Here is a 23,527-nt window from a genome sequence, read left to right on the forward strand (position 1 = left end):
TAAATAGGATTTTTTTTTTTTTAATTTATTGGGTACCAACACACTGGTAGGAAATAAATAGATGGCTGTCTATCCTAACATGCTAAACTGGATGTTTGTGAAGGACAGTATTTACACACACAACAGGCAAACTGTGTACGTTCATCAACAGCTTTCAAGTTGATTTATAGACCAGAAAAAACCTGGTGCTTGGATAAAATGACATCACCAAAACTATATCGGCTGAAATGTCCCATTGAATACCACTTACGACATTAATAATGGATCTAAACTAATGTTACCTTGTGAGAAGCATGGAGCCAAATGTTTCTGTGAGCAAATCTGTTTGATTTGGAGTAAACAAATCTCTGGCCATGAACTTTAGTCCCACGATAAACCCTTCTGCTGTGATATTTGTACAAATATTGACAGCTGTCTCTCCAACACAATAAACCCAGTTAAAAAGCTAAATCTGCTGAATCAAACCACCCATACCGACAGTGGGAGTGGAAGGGCGGGGGTGGGGGGGCTGTCAAGTTTCAGGTTCAAGTGTTCCCTTTCCTTTGGCTGGTGGAGGTTGGTCAGGTATATTTGGTGGATTCTGTCCTGCGGTCATATTTCTCTGCTTGCTGGTTCACGTCTTAGAGGACAACCCTGTGGTCTTGCGTTCTGCACTGTTGTGCGCTCAGTGTTTGTGGCCTGGGAGGTGGTGGTGTGGCGGGTGGGGTGGGGACTGACTGTAATACCGGCGGGCCTCAGGAGGCAAAGTAGGAGCTCTGCATTGAATACAGGCGGTCGATGGGGTTCCCCACCCGCGCCTGCAAGGAGCCCACATCTGTATTGCCCATGAAGCAGTCACTTAGACTTGTCAGAGAGGCATCACTGTCAATGTCGTGGACAAAGGAGTCAGTGCCTGGTAAGAGCGAAAGAAGACATGGGGACATGGGGAAGTCAAACACAAACCGCTGTGGTGTGGCTCACTAGCTTCACTGCTGAGAACTGAGAAGCTGTGTGTAGCTACACAAACCGAAATATCTCTTATTGATTTAATCTCACTATGACTAAGACTAAATGAATCCTCTCCCCACAGTCATATGAATACTCACATTCCTTGGTGGCACCAGCCGAGGAGGTGGAGCTGCAGCCATTTTCAGCTTAAGACTATTAATCACCTCTAAACCTAAACTTAGTCTTAACTCATTTAACTCCTGGAACAGCCTGGAAATCACTACAGCCAATGTGCTGTGTTCCTGACTCATGCTCATCAAATTCATCTGAATTAATATAATTACTTCATCTGAAGTAATTATAGCAGGTGATTTTTATCATGTGGATGTTGATAATGAGCCTTAGTTCTGTATTTATCTCATTTTTAGACTTTATGACTTTTCTCAGGGTTTAACAACACCCTCCAACTTGTTCTGTTGAACTTGGCCTCAAAGACCTCAGAAACACATTATCTAATGACATAGTTACTTTAGATGGTATTGCTGTGACCTCCAGCACCACATGTAAGGACTCTTTGATCAGAGTATGTCAACGTATGTCCTTTAGGCTAATTCCCCACATGAAACAACATTAAAGTACTGCCTTTTCCCACCTACGTTACATAACAAAAATCAGGCATGTCCTGTTTCAAAGAAATGCAGAAAAACTTGTCCATGCTTTTGTTACTTTTAGGCTGAATTATTATTATTCCTTATTATGAGGCCGGTCCAACAAGTGTCTTGATCCAAAATGCTGCTCAGCATTTGCTCCATGGTCACATGGGAGGAAACAGGGAGAATACAGAGAGCATAAAAAACACAGACCCCCCTACTAAACATGTAGGCACAGTGATGCTCACCAAAGGGGTTCATTTGGTCACCAGGCATCTGTGGTGGTGTGAGGCCCTGCTGGAAGGGATCGATGTTGTACCCTTTGTGGTCCATGGTCCCCAGGTGCCGCTGCTGGTTTGGAGGTAGAGGCCCTGAGTAGGAGCTGAGCAGGCCCTCCATACATCCTGATATCACCTCTGTAACAGTCAGAGCAGGGCGACAATTCCAAGCTGTAGCGATCACACATGACAAATTGTCTTCCTATATTTGTGGGGCGAATCACTCTCGCCAACCTTTATTTTCTCTGTGTGAGCTATTTTTATTTTAACCTCTTAACCAACAGTGTTGGACAGTAATGTGTTATTGAGTATGCACATGTTGTGTACATAGCTGGCCTGCTAACATCAGTATTACCATTTTCCATGAGACTGCTGCTTCAGTGTCACCAACAGAGAAGCAGAGTAAATCAGAGGCGGAGGTAAAAAGTTCAAACTTCAATATCTTTACTCCAAAAAGCAGGAAGTCATACACAGGTGCTTAATCCAGCACAGGCAAACAATAGCAGGCAGGGAGCAGACAAAAAATCCAAAAACCAAGTAACAAAGCAAAGTAACAAACACGAGGAGAATGCTAGAAAGCACTGCACACACAAGGATAACAAAGACAGCCTGGCAGCGAACAAAGGGAACGAGGGGAGCATCTAAACAGGATGGACTGATGGAAAAAACCAAGGGGAGGATGGTGGGTAGTGGTAGTTTATACCTGTTCAAAGGTATTGATTGTATTGTACTATTGATTGAAAGTATAAATAAATCATTCTTACATAACATATAAAAGTTTTACTTGTCATTTCAAATGTCTCATATCTGTATCATGGTAACTTATGTGCACCCTTGACGCGATCAATAGCTTGGTTTTCCATATCTGCGTACAGTATAAATCAGGAGATCCTACTCCAGTGCAGAGGGTGGTGGTAATGCACCTAGAACTGTTCGGTAATTGCCAAAAATTTCCAGAAGACAAAGAATGTCTCCGTCAGCAGTTGTAGGAACAACAGAATCAGCTAAGCTAAGTAGGAAAGATCAGTTAAGATAGGCAGTTAAGCTAAGTAGGAAAGATAAACACTCACTCTCTCAGCCACACAAGTCTTCAGTGGCTGAACTATCATGGAATCAGATAAACACTGTGGCAGCCCATTGAGCATGCTATGTTGACCATATGTGTCACAGTATGTAACTGAAGTAAGAAAACAGCTAATTTAATTTTAGTGTCAATGACGTAGTTACACATAGTTGAGAAAAGTAGATTAGCTACGCATCTTGAAGAGGTGGATGCATTTACAGCTGTTCAACATCTGGCTATCTGTGTGTTTTGTTGCTTTAACAGTTGTTTCATTTATTTCTTTTACTTCTAATTTATTCATGTGTCCATACTGACCTTCTTACTTGCATGATTGCATGAATGTGGATGACGTCTACATAGGATTCTCTTATTGTGGAGCGTTGAACACCAAACATCACCATGAGAGCACAGACACTACATCCTATTATATTTCCTACTTACTATGAATTGTATTTCCTACATACTATGAATGCTGTACATCAAACACATTCTTATAAAATCATACAGCATAAGTCATTGCCGACTGACTGTTTGATTGTGAAGATGCATCACCAGTCATCCAAAAGGGTTCATCTCCTCCTAACATCAACTTCAAACAACCTCCCTTTGCTCGGTTTGCTTTGCTCATTTGGTTAACAGCAGCAGCTTCCTCTATAATAAAACCCCGGCTGCTATGCCAATATTGACATACTGGAAGTCCCTGAACGGATAGAGGCAGTGTTTGCCAAAGCACTGAGACACTTATCTAAACTGTCTCTCTCATATCTGCTATGATACCACAGTGGCAATAATCCTGCTAACCATGATGATCTATGCTCCAGAGAGAATCAGGGCTCCCACCTTACAGCCCTGCCGTAGGGAAACACTTATATTTACCGGCAGTGATGCCACTCTGGCTTCAGAGTACGGGACTCACGCCTAAAGCCTCACAAAACTGGACGTGTTTGCTGACCGACTCTTCTCTGTTTATTGTTCCAGTAATAAATGTAATATTTCAAGCTGTTTCTCCAAATAATTCATACATTACCTAGCTTTCAGTAATCACGATCATTACGGTTATAATGGACAGATTACATGTTGCAGATGGACACCAATTATTATTATTATTTTTTTTTTTTTTTTTACATCAGAGAAAAGCAGATAAGCAGTACAGTAAATACACACACAGATGAGAAATCCTCACCTTGGCCTAGCCTTTGGCTGTTGTGCTGCTCCTGCTGTTGCTGCTGCCGGCGGGCTAATTTCTTCATCTGTAAATAAACACACACAGTAAACAGCTTGGTGGCTGAGGAGACACACTATCGATATGAACAAATGTGAAAGAGCTCACTTCATTTCCATACATACGTACTTAGATATATTGAGCGATCATATAATGATAACGATCACTTAATGACTACAATATTCAAATCTGTCAAAGCTCAGAGCACATTTTTCAGTTGTAGTCTATGTACATATACTGTATATATATATATATATATATATATACATATGCACTTATCTATATACCTACCTGCCTTAAGTTACCTGTTGTCTCATACCTGCCTGCTACCTGAACTGTAAGTGTATGTTTTTTACAAATTAGGGAGGTGGACTTAACAGGTGGTGTATGTCAGGTCAAGGGAAATGATGAGGGAGACTCTTGAGGGACCACTACAAAATTGTTAGCCATGCTAATCAAGCTAATATTACGTATGCTGTAAGGAGGCAATTTCTTCATGGTGGTTATCTTTGCAGAGGAAATGCTCATCTGTTCCTTTTGACAGAAAGCTTGAGATGGCAGGAAAAGACTGAGTTAGTGCCCTTTCAGACTCTTTTAAGATGTGGCCAAACTGTACAGATTACATTTATGCTGGATTTTTCTTTTTTGAATTGGAGCCCTGTTTAGTTTTGAAAATCGTCAGTCACCTTTCTAGTCTCGTAGGTCTCTTGGAGTTTGTAGGTCTGTGTTTCTATCAATCTGCTTTGGGGCATGAAAAACCACAAACCAGCTGAAAGTACGACAATGAGAATGTAAGACAGCTGGAATCTCCACTAATGAGTAAAAACCAGAGACACGGTATGACTGACAGCAGCTGCCTGTGGACACGAATGCTTCCGTCCCACATGATGTGAACACAGCACGTATACAGCGCGAGTGGTGACAGCTTGTTTTTTCAGTGGACTTCTTTACTGACCTTTGCTCTCTGGTTCTGGAACCAGACCTGGACCACACGAACACTGAGTCCCGTCTCTGCAGCCAGGGTCTCTCTCACCTGCAAGTCACAGTAACACAGTTTAACATTAATCAGCCATTTTTACATGCTCACATAATGTGCGTGGAGTTCCAGTCTGGCCACTAAGCAAAACTTTAGAATGTAATAAGTGAAACATCTCAACCCTCACCTTTCTGCAGGGCTTGGAGGAGACCTCAAAGGAGGCCTTGAATGCTCTCCTCTGCTGGGTGGTGAGAATAGTGCGTGGCCGCTTGGGCCGGCGAAGGTCTTTGCTGTCATCGCTGCCTTTCCTTGCTGCAGGACACTTCTCTGACTTCACATCAAGGTCCTCATCATCCTCACTCTTATCTGTCACCAGACACAAAGAGACAAACAAAAAAAAAAACCCTCTTTATTTCACCACAGATTTGACTTGACTGTTATTAAATGGACGTGTTTTCAAATCCGCTGGGTTTGTAATCGTCGACCATGGAATCCCCAGAGTTACCTGAGTTAGAGTTGTCTGGGCTGACTGTGCCAAGCAGGTCCTTCTCCTTCTCATAGTCATTCTTGCACAGCAGCTGACCTTCTTTCAGAACAAACTGGTCTCCTTTGCACAGCTGGCGCTCGCAGACACAGCAGCAGAAGCAGCTAAGGTGGTAAACACTCTCCAGAGCTCGCATTACAAACTCTGTGGGTGCTATCTTCTCCAGACAGCTGCTGCACTTAGTGGCAAACAACCTGAGAATACACAGACAAGAGTGGAGTGTTAAACAGTGCGGAATGTGCTGTATGGGGGGAACACCCAGAGGTAAATTCAGCCATTATCCTCCAAAAAAAAAAAAAAAAAAATCATGAAAATACATTAGTGTAGCAGAACTCCCCTTCTCCCTCTCCTAGTAATAACTTCAAGACCCCTCACAATTATCTTGTGAACCTTTAAAGGGGGTCCAACCCCTATGTTGGAAGCCACTAAACTAAAATACTGAGCTATATAGAAAGCATTTAAAACAGCTCCACCTCAACTCAATCATCTACAACAGTAACTATGCTACTTGAACATTAACAAATCATTATTAATCTAATAACTATCTGACAGTGCTACATATTATGACTCGCAAGGATGAAACAAGTACTTTTAATCTGATATTTTACATCATTTTCATGCAGGACTTTTATTACATTACATTTAATGGAGTATTATTTACTTTGCAGCATTGTTAAAGATTTGAACATGTCTTCCACTACTGTGACCACTCACAGCTCTGCAGTGGGATGAAGTTGCTAATCAAGTTGCTAACTTCACCTGACATTACTTCTGTAGACTTGACATAACGCCATGACTGGCAGTGTAATACCAACTTTCACCACACAAACTCACGGACATTTCCTACCTATTGCAAACCCGAGGGGTGCTGTTTCACTACGCTAGTTTGAAGAAACTCAATGCAAACTCTTGAGAGACTTTCCGTCTGTAAAAAAACAAACTCATGGATCATCTGTGCAAGCAGTTTATTATGACCCATAGTTACGTTTTATTGTTAGATGACCTCTAGTGGCCATAGTAATTATGACAGGAGCAAGGGACAAAGTCAGGTGATGTGGTATATATAGCAACAAAGTCTGCATTGGTATGAGTGGATGGGTAGGTCAACAAAAGCACAGGAGACCACTGTTCATTTCCCATTTGAATCCAGTTGTTTCATTTTTGACCCTTTCACAACCTAACTGCATATTTATTAGTGTAACAGTCACAATAAAAATCCACCAACTTTGAGGAAGTATTTATTTTAACCCAAACCATGATCTTTTCCTAAACTTAACCAAGTAGTTTTAGTGTATAAACTTAACCAACATACGAACATTCCATAAGTTTAATTGCGTCATGTATTTATTATTGTAAACATGACAACGAAGGCCTGGTACACTGTCTCCCCAAGGACAAACTCCTATGGGTCCTGGTTGTGGTTGTTGTTGTTCCACTTTTGACTGTTCTCCATCAGGGGGTCACCGCGGCAAATCATCTGAAACTGACAATTGGCATGTTTCAAATTTGGCACGTTGTTTTACGCCAGATGCCCTTCCTGACGCAACCCTCAGTGCCCACAAACTCAGTGCCCAGTTTGGACTTGTTTGGCTCAATCATATCAGTAGTTAGGCCACGTGCTCACCTGACATTATTGATGCACTGTCATAACTGTTTTTGTTATTACACCGTTTTTGTTACACCTTTATTGTTCTGGGCACTTGTCCCAGGCTTTTCTCATTAAGGGATCCTGAACTTCAATTCAGGAAACTGTGCCTAAGAGGATCCAGTGATGACTGTGCTGCTGTAACAGTGGGTTGGTACGTCCTTGTCAGAAAAAAACAAAAGAAAAGAGCTGGTGACAACACAAATGGAAGAAGAAGAAGGATTGGCAAGAAGAGTTAAATCTTATGAGAGAGAGAAGAAAAAAAAAGAGAAGGGAAACCACAAGAGCTTTTCACACTGCTTATACTGTAGAGCCTTTACTGTATGCTCTAACTTCACCTCCACACAGCAAAACCAGAAACCAAAAAGAAGCCAGATGTGTTCAGGCTAAATTAAGGAGCTATTACTTAACACTGGTTTTTAACCCTTTCAAGCTCTCTGCGCATGTGAAAGGCGTTTTGATGTTGTAATGGGCCCACATGGGGCCTGCTCAAAGGACTGATTCAGATGGAAAGAATAGAGACAATTTTCCAACCGCTCCCCACAACCACCTAATGAGGCAATATGTGATCTTGAAAAAAGGAAGTGGGCGCTATTAGATGAAGGAATTTTACAGAACCAATATGTCCTGAGTCTGGTCCACTTTGACAAATTCTAGATACCTGATTTATTTGCCCATTAATGTTTTTTTTTTTTTTTTTTTTTTTTTGGTTCATCAAAGATCAAATGAGCCACAAGTCAATTCCAAATATTTAAGAAAGCGCCACTCACTGGTAAAACTCATTAGACCATGATGTGTTTAGACAGAAGTGGTGAGAAAATAAATGTTTTTTAAAGTGTTCACTGCTTCACTGCTGGCTTAAGTCCTGCTTATCAAGTCGATTTCAGTTTGTACACATTAATGATGAATCCTCCATGTACATAAATGTTGAACTTGGAGTTTCACATGGTTCTGTGCTTGCACCAGCTCTGTTCACCTGTTATATGCTTCCTTTAGGTAACATTACAAAAAAGACTCCATTGTTGTGCAGGCAAACTAAAAAACCTAATTTTACTTGTCAGCCAGCGGAAATCAGACAGTAATTCCAATTGACCTAAAGCACCTCGGAAACTCTTTATCTAATGATATAGTCACTCTAGATGACATTGCCTGGCATTGGCATCCAGTGTCACTATAAGGAAGCTCAGAGTTATCCAAAATGCTGCAGCGTGAATACCGACAGGAACCAGGAACAGAGATCATATTTCTCCTGTATTAGCTTCTCTATATTTACTCCCTGTAAAATCCAGAACAGGCTTTAAAATCCCGCTCCTCACCTACAAAACGCTCAATGGTCAGGCACCATGATATCTTAAGGAGCCCATAGTACCTTACTACCCCACTATAACACTGTGCTTCCAGAATGCAGGCTTACTTGTGGTTCCTAGAGTCTCCAAAAGAAGAACAGAATGTAGATCTTTCAGCTCTCAGGCTCCTCTACTGTGGAACCATCTACCAGTTTGGGTTCTGGAGGCAGACAGCCTCTCCATGTTTGAGAGGAGGCTAAAAACTTTCCTCTTTAATAAATCTTATAGTTAGTTCTGGCTCAGGCTTTGCCTCGAACCATCCCCTAGTTATGCTGCTATAGGCTTAGACTGCTGAGGGGATTTCCCATGATGCACCACACTCCTCCCTTCTCCTCTCTCTCTGACTGACTGGACAAAAGGTGGCCAAAGTAATTTTGCAACTGCAACCTTGTCTTCTAGACACTGCATTCATATGCAACAAAACTGCTTTTTAACTACAAATCACTGTCTGGATTATGCTATATCTATTAGCAACAGTCAGCAGTCATCAGGAAGTGGCTGGGGTGGATAGCAGGTGTACAAAGTGCTCACAAAGTGCAGATATTTTAGCAGCATTTTTTCTGTGTGAAGAAACAGAGCTTTAGAATTCCAGTCCTTTCTATTTTCACACCAACACACATCTGGCCATTCGGTGTGTTTACAAACCGTGGAATAATATTGTCAGACACAGTCGACCACTGCCCCTTACGAGCAGCACAAATGGCAAAAATAACTGCACAGACAGGGAAACGTCGCAGGTGCTATGTTCTCCCTGAGACGGATTTGTCTGAATGCATTCATTTTATCATCTGCACTCAGAGTGATGCTTTGTTGGCTGGACTTACAGAGGGTGCTGTGTGTGGATTAGATCTATAGTATTAGTATGATGACCGCAAAAGCTGTAGAGCGAGCGATGAATGGAGCCAAGGCCGGCTCCACAAGAAGAGGCCGCAACCACAGCCAGTACAGATCTCTATAGACACATTCTTCCTCCTGACAGCTCAGAGTGAAAGTGAGAAAACTTCCCAGAGAGGGAGAGGGACAGAGAGAGAGAGAGAGGGAGGGAGAGATGATGGCAGCCAAGGACAGAGAAAAGATAGAAAGGGAACAAAAGACAAAAGAGAATGAGAGATTTGTGTGGAAGGTCCCTTTGGATGGTGCGGGGAGTGTTTGTGTGTGTGTGTGTGTGTGTTTTGGGCCAGAGCGGGGCTCTATGAAGAAAAGAGATACTTTCTTTCTACTTTCTTCCTTTGAGGCTGTTCTCAGTGCTGAGGTGTTTTGAGCTAACTAGCGTGCTGCGTGTGACAATGCAAACACTATGTTAACATTATTTTGTGAGACATTTTGACTTGATTTTCATAAACCCAAGTACTGATGATGGCGGATGATGAAAGTTAAGGATCATAAAAGTTATTATGAACCATCCTGAGAGGGAAAAGGAAGAAAATGTGAGTAAATGCACATTTCCATCTACTACAGTTAGCAGATGTTAGAAGTAGGCACATTAAGATCAGCAGCAGTTGGAAAAAAATTGTGCCATTTAACCCCTGCAGATGACAAGACTGTGACACAATTAAAGGAGCAGAAGTCAAATCAAACTGTGCTAAATCCTATAGAGAACGCTATAGAAGTATGACAGCTGTGTTTGTGTCATGTATTAAATTGAAGGAGGTTACAGTCTCAGAACTCCACACAGATCTGATGTTTTCTTCTTCTTTTTTTTTTTTTTAATTTCCAACATTTGCACATTGTTCTACGTGCAAACTTAAACAGTTGGGTGGATGGAAACAAATTGAATGTCTTTACCAAACAATGTCCAGACAATTCATTCATTTTATATAAACAAGAGATCAAATCACTTTGTGTAATGTCAAAGTGATGAACACAGAGAGAAGTTCCTGCTGACTCTGTCGTTCTTCCTCAGTCCTGTGAAGCTTCACAGCGACTTGCAGCTTGTTTCAGTTTTATGTCCCTCGACTCTCTGCTCTCATCAGGAAGCTCCTTCAAACCTTGGTTTTAGTGCTGGTGTGTGATCAGAGAGCAGCAGAGGCAGGCTGAGGTTTGAATATGGGAACAGGGTTAAAGGAGGGAGGTAGATTCAGGGCAGGTACAGAGAGGCTCAGTGTTTGGACAGCTGCACTCCTCCTCCTCCTCTGACTACCCTCCTCTATTCAACAGCTTTTTCTCTCTGCTGTCCACCTCCCTCCATCTTCTCTTTCAACCTCTGTCTCTCTGCCCGTCTGCTAAGAAGCTGATATTTGAACAATGACACACAGGCTGGTGGGGACAAGTGAAAGAGGAGACAATTGTGTATTTTTTTTTTTTTTTGAGACAACATTTTATGTAGTGTGTTGTCCATTAAACACTCTGCAGTGGTTCAGAGTGGTTCCATTAATACCCATGTGATGTACCTGAGTCAAAATACAAACATAGTTGCAACTGGTGATAAGCAAGGTCCAAGTGTGTTGTTTGACGTTCATGCATTATGGGTCTAGATTCCAAGACCACCAGGAGAGGACAGCTCACATTGACCACAATGGACACTAAACTTGAACTGAGCTGTACATTTAACTAGTTATGTATTAATTTTATTAATTTGAAGTCAAAGAGAGTGAATAATGTAATGACTTGTAAAACTCCAGCATTGTGAATCAGTGCGCTGATCATACTGAGTTTAGAAAAGGGTGAATTAAGCCTTTAACACCCCGTCAGCAACACTTTTTATCCACAGTTTCTAAACAATCTGTGATTTTAATTTTGTAGCATTTGAGCAAATGTGTCTTTCCAGTGGGGCTGTTGTCCATCATTGAATCATCAAGATCAATTAATTTGGGATGTCCAAGTCCAATCAGCTCTAGGTCTGAGTCAAGACCGAGTCCAAAAGAAAGAAATATTAACAATTAAAATAATATATTCTTGCACAGTGTTAAATGTTAATTATAAAAGTTTTATTTATCAGGTGTTTGTAGTTAGTAGTTAAGACCTTATAGCTACCACTGCTGACAGGAAACATCGACCAGAATTATATTCCTGGCAATGTAGAAGAGGCTTTGGGTGTCATCAGGTTAGAAAATAATATTTGCAGAAAAACAATATATGTATGAAATTCTATTTGTAAAATTAAAAAAAAATGAACAGACTGTTTTTGGTGGAGAGTAAAAAAAAATTCTTAGGGAGGGTCAGACTAAGGGAATCTGGACCACAGTAAATCTTGCAGACAGCCCTGTTTGTATCTGTCCTCAGATGATTCACTCTGCATCTAGAGACATGGAACATGATCTGATTCAAAAACATTAGAGACACAGCAGCTTCAGACAGTATTCAGACCCCTTCGCTTTTCACACTGTATCGTGTTTTTAGATTTCATTTTTCCACTTACTTGTTAACTAACTAACAAAAGAACATCAGTATTCACTTTTGTTTTTATTTCACGGTCTAAGTGACTTTTAGGATGAATTTTTCACTAAAATGCTAATTATTAATTGTTTTAATTAATAACTAATTAATAATTATTATATAATAATAACAATTTAATTAATAACTAGTCATTTTCCTATTTCCATTGCACCAGTCAATGATAGACACAGATGCTGCTGCAGAAGTGCAACCAGTTTCTTCCCCTCTTCACAACAAAGATTACATCTCTTAGACCTGGCATTACTCCTCCACATTCCCCAGGCTTCTCAGAAACAAAATGAAACAAAATGAAAATTCCAATCTGTCCTTTACAGATTCTTCTTTTTTTTTTCTGTAGTGGTTCAGGTCCTACCTAAAAGACAGGTGTTGTTATTGGCAACTGTAGAAAAGCCACAATTTGTGTGGCCCTGGAGTATCACAAGGTTCTTTCTTTCTTTTTTCTTTTTCTTTTTTTTTTTTTTTTTTTTTTTACTCACAGGCCTCCTTAGACACAATATCACATATTTTTTACTCAGACAACACCCATATCTATTTAAGCCTAAAACAAAGATCACAATTTTGATTAGCTGTTTTCATGACATCGATAAGTGGATGTCACAAAAATGTCCTTCTCTTTATTCTAAAAAATGGAGCTTTTGCATTCAGGGCCCCTGAGCCTTTGGAATGATTTGCCCAAGGAGATTACAGCTGCAAACTATTTTTTCCAATAATTATTAAATAATGACTGAATAAAGTCTTTTAAATGTATTTGGAAATAAACTACCACTTTTAAGCTCAACACAACTATCCATCCATCCATCCATTTTCTATACCGCTTAATCCGTCAGGGTCAAGGGGAGGGTCAAGCTAGAGCTTATCCCACCTGACTATGGACGAGAGGAGGGGTAACCCCGGGACTGGTCGCCAGTCATTCGCAATTTTTTTTTAAAATAAAAACAAACAAACAAAAAAAAGGATAGATCCAGTAACTCTTTGGTCAGAAACACTGTGTCAGTGTCAGTGCAATGCTTTTTCCATTCATAAATTACATTTATAAACAACAACACTGCAACAAAACATTTTGTAGGAAACGTGGTCGCTGACGTGCAGTGGCAACATATTTTCTGAATGAAAAGTGCTACATTTATAAATGGTAGCGAAGTTGCTAGGAAGTGGTTGGGGTAGATGGTGGGCATACAAAGTGCACAACTGTCACTCTGGAGACCAGGGTTCGCCTCCAGAGTCCCATCTGTGGTCGGGGCTTAGACAACAAAGGCATTCTGGGTCAGAGACTGTGGTTAAATGTAAACAATCAAGCTGTGTCTGAACTTTTTTCTGCACTGAACCAGAATCAGGATCTGTCCCTGACGTTACTAAATCTTAGATTTTAAGGATCAACACACAACCATTAAAAAGTTTAAAAGTCCTGTAATCTTTACATGCTGATGTTGTACTGTTACATTGGATTAGCATCATTACATTTATAGGAAACGTAGTGCAGTCGTTGTCATGCTTCCTACAAAACAAATTTGCTGTTGCAGTTTATTTGGATATAAATGCAGTTTCCAGGAGACAGGGTTGGTTGGTCAGCTGCATGGTCTTTAGAAGGATGCAAAAGGCTTTGGGTGTAGGATAACTCAACCACACATGGCTGACACATGGCCCTTACAGAAAGCTCAGATGCTTATTATAATCTGGAAAAGAAAATTACAGCGCAGTGTCAAGCTGTTATGTATTACGCCTGCTTTAGGTTTCATTTAAATCCGCTCTGTTATTTCAAAAAAACACTGAGAATAGGCACAATGATGACACAAATAACACAAAACATCTACGACTGATTAATTACAGTAACTAACAAATGCTATAAATGCAGCATCAGGGCCTTGTTTAAAGCAAACAGAGACACTTGCAGTAAGTCTGTGCTCACTGAAACCTCGAAGACCAGATGTTACACAAGAGTAGGCTTATGAAGATAATCAATAACCCAAGTTGGAAGCAATTGACATGATTTAACATGACACAGAAGAACTAACACACAGTGACCATAGATTACACATAGTAATTGTCCTACTATGATCTACTACTGTATCTACAAGTATTTTCATCAGCATTGCTTTAATGTTTTGCTATTCTTAGAGATGCTGAGATCTGGGAGGTGTGTGCACATATACAGCTCCACTGCTGTAATGTCCAGATACGTTCAGGGTTGCAGTGCACGCGTGAAGAAGATATCAAAGAAAAGAAAAAAGAAAGAAAAACTGAGCCAGTGCATAAGTTAGTAACACTGTCTCTGTTTTGGACGCTCCACAAGCTAACGTCTAATACGAAACTCGAGCTAAATGTTAGCTATACGCATAAGATATCCTATAATCCAAAAGGCAGGTTTTCTTTACATTTTCTGAGCATATTTTTTGTTCCCATGGTGATAAACCCTTTGATTTTAATGACCTCCTGACCTTTCCTCAGGATAAACTTGACTGCTAAACCTTGAAAAATAGTGGGGCTGTAGGCTTTAACAGCAGACTTGCAGACTTAGTCTTGTTTATTCTAAAATCTTGTTTGGTGCTGCTCTCAGTGTGAGGGAACTTTTTGTTCCAGCAGTGTTCAGCGGCTCATTTCATTGAGGAGCTGGACCACCACTGCTAGGGGCAGCCTCTTTGGAGAAGCCTCCTTGACCCCCTGGCCCTGCGCCCTATGCTTCCACACTGCTCCAGTGGCTTAACAACCATAAAGAGGTACAGGATTAAAGATGATAAGAGGAGCAGAGAAAGGATGAAGCAGTAAAAACAGACTGTGTGTGTTCCTTCACTGTTCTCTTATTTGTTTTCCCTCCTTAGGGAGCTGGGTGACCTAAAGGAGGAGGGCTGGGTGGGTGGTGGTGGCTGCAAGGCTGGCAGCTTGTTGGAGTTTTAATTAGTAGGTGTAATTAAAAGATGGTTGTGAAGGAGGCAGAGGGAAATAAAAGCAGGATTCAAAGAGAAGGGGATGTGATGTTTGCTCAGCCAAAGCTCAAGAAGTCAGAATAAGGCCTCGGGATTCACTGGGGACTCACTTCAACGTGTTTGTTAGTGGGGAAATGATCTCAGCAAATCAATCACGTGCATTCATTCATTCATTCATTCACCTTCTGGAGTTTCACTTTATCCTGGAGGAGTCGATTAGAGGTGGTTGTGGTGGAGAAAGAGAGAAGAAGGAGCCCAGCCTACACTCTTCTAGTTTCAGTCTGCCTCCGCATGTTTGAACCTGGCTGCAAGTGGATTTGCTCCTATACAGTTACAAGAGCATCATGAAGTCCGACACTGATGCTGGGTGATAAGGGCTGGCTCACAGTCAGCATTCAAGTTCATCCCAAAGGTGCTGGATCGGGGGGCTGAGTTCAGGCTTCTGTGTAGGCCAGTCAAGCTTCTTCCACAGCTAATTGGGAAAATCATTTCTTCATGGAGCTGGCTTGGTGCAATGGGACACTGCCTATGTTGAAATTTCATACACAAAGCTGGAAGAACACTGTCATGACCATTAAGATTTCACTGTATTAGAACCAAGCACTCAGACCTTATTTTGTCATATTCAATATACGTAAATAAAGGCTGATGAATAATATTATTCTCAGAACATGAACATTTTGAGAAAATGTTTAAACACAACAACAAGACTTGAGTCCTGGTGCTGTGCTCATTGCTGGCTGTTTCATTTGGGTTGGAAATACAGCTGAGCCAATCAGATCCTTGTTTGCCAGAGGACGAATAGGGACATAATCTTCCTATATTAGAGCCAAAACCCACTCCAGGCAAGCATGTACAAGACAGCAATACAAGCTGTTGTAGTTTGATTTACAGAAATATCTTTTTAGTCAGAAATAGTGAATCAAAGTATGAAGTATAGTAGCATAAAATGGAAATATTCAACTTAAAGTACAAGCACCTCAGATCTGATGTGAGCGTGACGTAAGTGCTCTGCCTGAACTGCATTTAATTTAAATCCGAATATTTCTTTGATTAACATGACAAATATGAACTGCTGTTAGCAAACACTATAATAGCTTCTGTGTCAGTGGAAAACAAGATGTTAATGGGATGGATCCATTATCTATGCCTCCTATCCTCTTAAGGGTCACGGAGCCAATCCCAGCTGACTTCAGGTGAGCCCTAACCCTCATTCATGACATTTCATGAAGAAACTAATTGATAGCCAAAGATTACGATATACATACATTACAATCAACATCTCTGTGGGGCAAATCCTTTAATCCACAAGTCCAGTACCATAACAGTAAAACTCAACTGTAACCACATGCAATCTTCTCATTCTAGACTGATCTGATCTAATATGCAGATGACTTAAGACACAAATGGGGGGGGCATTGTAGATTGGAGCTCAGGGACAGTGGAAAAATTGCATTGTGGGGAAGGGCAGGTTGCCATGGCAGCTGTTGGCAGGCTATGTGATATTAAATCTTGGCTGCAACGGAGCAGTGTTGGACACCATGCATGAGATGGGTGAATCCTCACACTCGTGCTAAGGAGTGTGTGTTTGTGTGTGTTTATTGTACATTTGCATGTACAATAAATAAATTCCTCAGGGCATTTGTGTCTCCTCGTACTTTTAACTCCATAGTGATACTGGGTGGGGCTGTGGAATAGATTCCACAAGATGTAGGAGACGTTCCTCTGAGCTTATCCTCCATGTTGACATGATTCATCATATCATTCAAGCTGCCAGCCTCCTGTTCTACCACATCCCAAAGGTGTTCTACTGGATCCAGGCCTTGAGACTGCTCGGGAGGCCACTGAAGTTCACTGAACTCACTGTCATGTTCATGAAACCAGCTTGAGATGACTTTAGCTTTGTGACATGGAGCATTATCCTGCAGGTAGTAGCCATTAGAAGATGATACAACAAGCCAATACAGACCGTCTCATTTAATCTGGCAGATGAGACAGTTCAATCAAGTCGTAGATAGTTTGGTGTTCCTAATAAAGTGCAGGGTGAGTCCAAGTTCCAGGGCTGTCCAGCTCTCATCTCTCTGGCCAAGATGTGATTCTGAAGGAGCACAGCTTCTACTGGTGTTTGCCTACTTGACATTCTAACCCCCCAACCTACTTACCATCCTGCCTCCCTACTAACCACCCTGCCCCCCTTGTCCCTGTTGGTAGCACTGTTGAGAGGAGAGCTGGTAAAAACTTGTGCTCTAGGTTGCTCATGGGCACCTCCTTCTTACAGGCATCTGTGGAACCAAGGCAGCACAACAACAACTCACTGAGGGAGTGTTATCCCCATCCCCTGCTTTCAGTGGGGTCACCCCACTCTCTGCACAAAGTAGCAGCCCTTTAGCAGAGGTTCCAGACAGCACAATATTCAATCATTTTTTATGGCGTTATGTGATATTAACATGTCACTCCACCCTTTTTTTCTCTTTCTCAAAACTTTCCAGTAAAGTTTCCTTCAAAATACAATGAGAGAGAAAATGAGAGAGAAAATCAGCAGGATTCAAGTTGCGAGAGGCGAATCCAAGTGCTGAGAGTTTAGGGCTGCCGTCAGGACATGCTGAGACCCAGGCGACTCACAGACCACCAGAGCTATCCATGTCTCCTCAGAGGAAGTGTGGATGTGTCAGTGAAGACAGGTACGGCTCCTGGTTTATAATGTCGCAGCCGCTAATTTCACGATGTCTTGATGACATCATTGCCAGGGCCTTCGCCTGACCATCCAACAAAGATGACATCATGTAAATCAGTGACGTCCAGGAATTAAAGTGGGACTTGGCAGGTTTAGCACAACTAATGATGTTGGTTGCCAGATTTTCAATTTTCATTAGATTCCCCAAAACAAATGGTGGGTAGATGAGATAGAGCTTCAGTCAAATCTTAGATACATCATGGCTGACTGATATCAAACATTACCTTATTAAATGTGGTTGAATAGTTGATGGAATGCTTTGGATCCCCCCACCCCAACCCAAACTGTCCATGGATTCAGGCTATTGATGCCCAATTCTGACCCAAACATCCTCTGAACTGCTGCTCACTGGATGGGTTTTGCTTTTGACTCCATTCAGAGTGAAACTCTAGAAACTGTGAATGTGTGAAAACTCTCAAACCAACAATCATCAGAGTCACTGAGATCAGATTTTTACATTCTGATGTTTGATGTAAACATTAACTGAAACTGCCACATCATTGGTTGATTGGATAACTGCATGAAGAAGCAAGTGTAGGGGTGTTCCTGATAAAGGGCTGGGTATGTGCACTAACATGCACATAGAATACATAGTCTTATTCAAGACTTAGCAGAGCGACACTGGAACATCAAACTCTAGTGTCGTTTCCTTCCACATTCGGTGTTGAAACAGCAGGTGAAGGCGATTGTGTGTGATTCCACCATCACAGCAGAGCTGAGTAGCACTCTAAAGAGGACGACGAGGAGGGAGCTGAAGTTGGAATTGTCTTCTCTTGGCAACAAAGCAGAACAAAAACTGATGCCAAGTACCACACAGAGAGAGTCAAAGAGAGAGAAGGAGGGTGAGTCAACGGCCAAGAGGTCCGTAGGAGGTCCTTAGGGCTATTTGCTGACAGCGAAAGAAAAACAGATCAGATGAGGCTGATAAACAGTTGTAGAATCTTAAGAATGGATAGTTTAAATCAGGTTGTTCATAGTCTTAAAGAGCTAAAGAGGCATCTTGGGAAATGTGCTTGTTTGCTGTCAAACAGACTCAGATGAGAAGATTTTTAATTTAAGTAATTAAAAAATATAAATCAGAGGCAGTGTAAAGAATAAAAATGAGCTCTACAGTTTCATGAAAGGCCATTACAAACAGATTTTTAGGTTCACAGATGTGAACAGCATATAAGCTAAAAGCGTCTAAACCATGTTTAGTGGAGGAACCACTGGCTGTTGAACCACTTCAACCAGCCAATTCCCTCAGCTTTGCTGGGAATGGTCAGGGTTTGTTTTATGACAAAAAAAACCAGCCGCCATGTTCTCTTCACACGCTCTGTATCTCACTACAGGCACCTTCGCCTCAGCAGTGGAGACTTGCCAAGTTATCTACTGTCAAGCACGCTGCCATTTTCTCTATTTAATATTTCTTCACCGTCACTGGACAAATATGGAGCAGTCTGACCACTGACCACCAGGAAGTGAAAGCACTACGCCATTTTCTCCCATCATCTGTTTTTCATATCATGAAATTCAGTAAGTTCAGGCTTGATTAATAAATTGTCTCAAAATGACTTTGAATTTTAATGTCAGCATATTCAAGTAATGTACCTCAAATGTTCTGTATGTATTAAGAACAATGTGTTACAGCTGTAATTATGTTCAATAAAAAATTTTAAACCTCATAATTTGACTTAAATGAATAAGAAGGGACACTAAGTAAAAACTGTAAAATCCAGTCAGTGTGAACTCAAATGCTGAGTTGAATAGTTCTGGTCCACTTTGCTCAGGCTGACAGGTGCAGGTGGACCAGAACCAGCTGGCCTGAGCTGTGTAGAAGGTTTGTAATGTATAATCAAATCTGAGATGGATTCTGGACCTGAACCATTCAGAGATTTAAGTCAATTCTTGTGTCTCCTAAAAACCTTTTTTTTTTAATGTGCAACAATAAAGAAAATGTTATAGCAACTAGATCATGTTTCCTACACAATGAAGATGAATTGTTAATTTACATACTTGGCAAGTTGCTAATACACTGTTGCCCATAAAGTTGGAATAATTTTGTTTTCAGACACGTTCCTCTTTTTATTCCTATTTATACACATTAGTGATGTGAAATCATATCCACTGTTACATTTCAACAAAAGCACCATAACCTTCCATAACCTTAACCTGAGTGCATTTGCTGCTTAAGCCACAGACAGGGAAACTCTGGTCTCTGGTGGGACAGTTGTGTGCTTTGTGCACCTGCTGTCAACACACAACCACAACCCGGCAACTCGTGATGTTAATAAAGGTAGCACCGGCACATTCATTGAAAATAAATAAAAGCGTATGAATCAGGGTAAGACAGCAGACTCATTTCTTAATTACCCCCCATTGAGCAATGCTGAAAAACTGGCCCGTGGCTGAGACTTATTGCCGACCTCTGACTGAACCTAAAAAGATTGCAATACTGTCTGTCTGTTAGAGAGCAAGAGAAACGGGAGAGAGACAGAGAAAGACAATAGGTCTTGAGTGTAGTTCCCATGACAACAGAGAATACAGACAAATAAGAACAGAGAGAGTGAGAGTGTGTGTGTGTGTGTGTGTTTGTGTATACTGACTGGAACCCAACATACTGTCTAGACATTGCACCACAAACCACAGCAGAGAAGAGAGCTCGGGAAGAGAGAAGCTCAGTGGATCCTGCTCCAACATGCAGCTCAGATACTCTGATATTTGTGTTTATCTCTGTGAGGGAGATTCCTCACCCCCTCCTGGGCAATGTTAGCTACTAGTGTGTGTGTGTGTGTGTGTGTGTGTGTGAGCCTGGGGTGATCTGACAATTACGTGTGCATTTGTTCTCTTTCAATATCATATCTGTCTCAATCTTCATTTCTGTGTATAGAAATCATACGTAGCTGTACAACCACACACACACACACACACACACACACACACACACACACACACACACACACACACACACACACACACACACACACAGACCCGTGAAACTGGCAAAGTAAACCAAAAGCTAGATCTGCCTGTGTCCCCTCAGACAACTATTACTAGCCGTTCTGAAATATTACATTTCATAAATATGATGAAAAAACTGTGGTTGTCATGACAATATGTACTGTATACAGCTCAAGGCTGATTGATGAGGAGGAGTGAGTTTACACCCTTAGTCCAGCAGTCATAGAGCATACAGATCCCTTCTTTGTAGAAGTCTGCATCCTGGACCTCCAGGAAGTGGTCCACAGCTGTGATGATGTCAGCATCACTGTCAACATGGCGACCACTGAGCTCCTTCCTCATCTTGGAGAAGAGGTAGTAGCCTGAGGGGCCAGATCAGGTCAGATGAGGTCAAGGACCTCCTTGGGTGATAAAACCCTTGAGACTGAGGTAGCCAATGACCTCATGAAGGCTGATGTTGTTACACAAAGCAACCACAAAAATGACAACATTCAAACAGTTGATCTGCCTTTGAGAGCTGTATAACTTAGCTCCTTCTACCTTAGGCCAAGAATTTATCATTCACCCTTCTGATGTCCACCCCACTTCCAAATCTGGTGGGTTTCATCCAGGGCCCCACTGGCTGTTTGGCCCCTGTGCGTCCTGGAGTCATATTTCTAAGCAGATCCCTGCTGCTCCTCATCCTGTGATGATACAGCCTCAGGCTCACTAACTGGTGTGACTGGTGCTCCAGCTGGCTGCCAAAGTTCATTTGTTTTCCCGACTCTCTGTCGCCTGTCACCCATACAGTGCCTTCAATATCCGGGGGGACCTGCAGGCCGATAACCCCCAACCTCTCCATTTCTCCATCTCCACTTCCTTCCCTTTAGGAATTTTTACTACTACTACTTCCCTTTTTGCAGACTTCATTATGCTTTAATTTTAATTTTTAAAGGAGGAAATTGCCATTTGTTCTAAACTGGTCCACATCTACACTCATTAACCTAGAATGCCATAAACATTTTTTAATTGTTTTAAAAATAAGAAAATTCTGTGTATTTATAAATGTTTCAAAAATCCAAAACTGAAATCCTTATTTTTTTAGACCTAAAACTGTGGACCGGGTCCGGGACAAACTGTGAATGCTGTTTATTAAAGGCTGCTACAAAGCATAAATATTGAATAAGCAATCATTCTAGATTATTTAGCAAAAAACTGCTGCCCACACATAAACTTTTGAAGGGAACCACGTGGTAGCCTGTGGAGAAAGGCTCTGCCCCAAGGCTGCATATTTATTTATTAGTTACAGATGTCCTGAGGGGGTTTGAATGAGGCTTTCTTAGTTCTGAATCAGAACCCAGAAGTTCCAGTTTCACTTCAGCTCTCTGTGACCATAAATACATCATAGTCTATAATAATAATAATAATAATAATAATAATAATAATAATAGATATGATCTTATTTCATGTTTTTCTATTGAACAAATATCAAAGTCAGTGTCAATTTGTTTTAGCGTTTACCGAGCATATTAAGTTTCATTTGAGTCATTCATTTTAGTCTTGTTATAAATTCAAAATGAAAGAATTATTGAGGACTTTGATTCTCTTTTCTTACAAACTCCTGCTCCTCATGTTTGATTTCAGGTGGCTCTCTCTCTAGCAGTCCGGCATCCAGCTGCATGAACGGACACGACGTCGTACCTGTATCCTGTTATCACCCTGCTATACTTGAAGTACGAGTCGAATGAGAACACAGAGTATATTTCTTGTCCCTTCTCACTCCGCTTCTTCACACACGGCTCCTGCTTGGAGAAAGTGGAGCTACCTAAAGCGATAACAATAACAACAGCTAGATCCAGATCCAATATTATTCCAAATGTCCCGAAAGCCTGAAAGTGCTCCTGGCTTTTTTTTTTTTTTTTTTTTTTTCTTTTTAAATATAAACCCGAGTTTGCGTTTAGCAAAAACATTAAAATGTCATATTTTGTCCACAGAGCTGGTACAAGGAAAAAAACAACATGTGTAGGTAAGAAAAACACAGTCAGGCACTGACGTGTTTTAGCTGCTTCAGTGAAATTTGGCAGGGTTTGGCAGTATATCACAATCTGACTGTGATATATCACAATCTGACAGTGATAAGTCTCCAGGACATTTTGAATTTACTGGATGTGGATTCAATCTGGCCATCTGTGGAGTGAAACGATTTAATGTTTGGACTAAAGAACAGAACTAACTTTATTTTACTGGAAGACATGAACTAAATTATTCATTTGACATAACTTCTCTATTTATGTTCTAATCATTATTATAATTTTCTATTCATTATCACATTTACCATTTACACCCTGAGCTTATGGTTTCTGTGGCACAGGCACATCTATGTTTGGTTTCAAATGAACCTTCAATACAATATTACTCACAAACGGGTGAGTAATACCCCCCCATGGTTTAGTTTAGGGTTAGGTTCTAGTTATGGGTGAGTCATGAAAACATGAGCTACAATGATTAATCGACGAGTTGCACAAAAAAAAAACTATTTGATAACTAAGTAATTATTTCAGTCATTTTCAAATAAAATTGCTTGTTTTTTGCAAGTTGCAGCTTCTCAGGTTCTTCTCAAATTCATTTTCATCATTTAAGAGGGTTAGGGTTAAGATTTTTCAGCCTGGACCAAAGTGGTGGACTCACATGCTTTAGTTTCCCATCCAGAGCCACTGAGTACTGATTAAGATCATTTCCCTAATTATTCTTTTTCTCCACCAACTTCTGGTTTCAACTTATTTTGAAATCACTGTTCTGCAGGAGAGAGTTTTGAAATAAAAATTAATGAATGTGGGTTAAAGGTGAGACGTCGTTTCCATTCAGCAGGTCCGTCAGCCTGGAGCTGCTACTAATAATCATCCTGG

The 23,527-nt window shown here is 41.0% G+C and overlaps 1 protein-coding gene across 2 annotated transcripts in view; it reads right to left on the minus strand.

Moving 5' to 3' along the window:
- Positions 1 to 734: 734 nt before the first annotated feature.
- LOC121195580 (LIM homeobox transcription factor 1-beta-like) overlaps positions 735 to 23,527 on the minus strand; it is a 39,126-nt gene continuing 16,333 nt past the window's right edge. For both annotated transcript variants that reach the window (XM_041059140.1, XM_041059139.1), the window contains exons 3-8: positions 5,622 to 5,854; positions 5,304 to 5,482; positions 5,096 to 5,173; positions 4,102 to 4,168; positions 1,826 to 1,993; positions 735 to 892 (exon numbers count right to left, since the gene is read on the minus strand). In XM_041059140.1, coding sequence (XP_040915074.1) covers positions 735 to 892; positions 1,826 to 1,993; positions 4,102 to 4,168; positions 5,096 to 5,173; positions 5,304 to 5,482; positions 5,622 to 5,854 — 883 coding nt within the window. The remainder of the gene's footprint in view (positions 893 to 1,825; positions 1,994 to 4,101; positions 4,169 to 5,095; positions 5,174 to 5,303; positions 5,483 to 5,621; positions 5,855 to 23,527) is intronic.

This window comes from Toxotes jaculatrix, chromosome 16 (genome assembly GCF_017976425.1).
Source record: "Toxotes jaculatrix isolate fToxJac2 chromosome 16, fToxJac2.pri, whole genome shotgun sequence".
Taxonomy (NCBI): Eukaryota; Metazoa; Chordata; class Actinopteri; family Toxotidae; genus Toxotes; species Toxotes jaculatrix.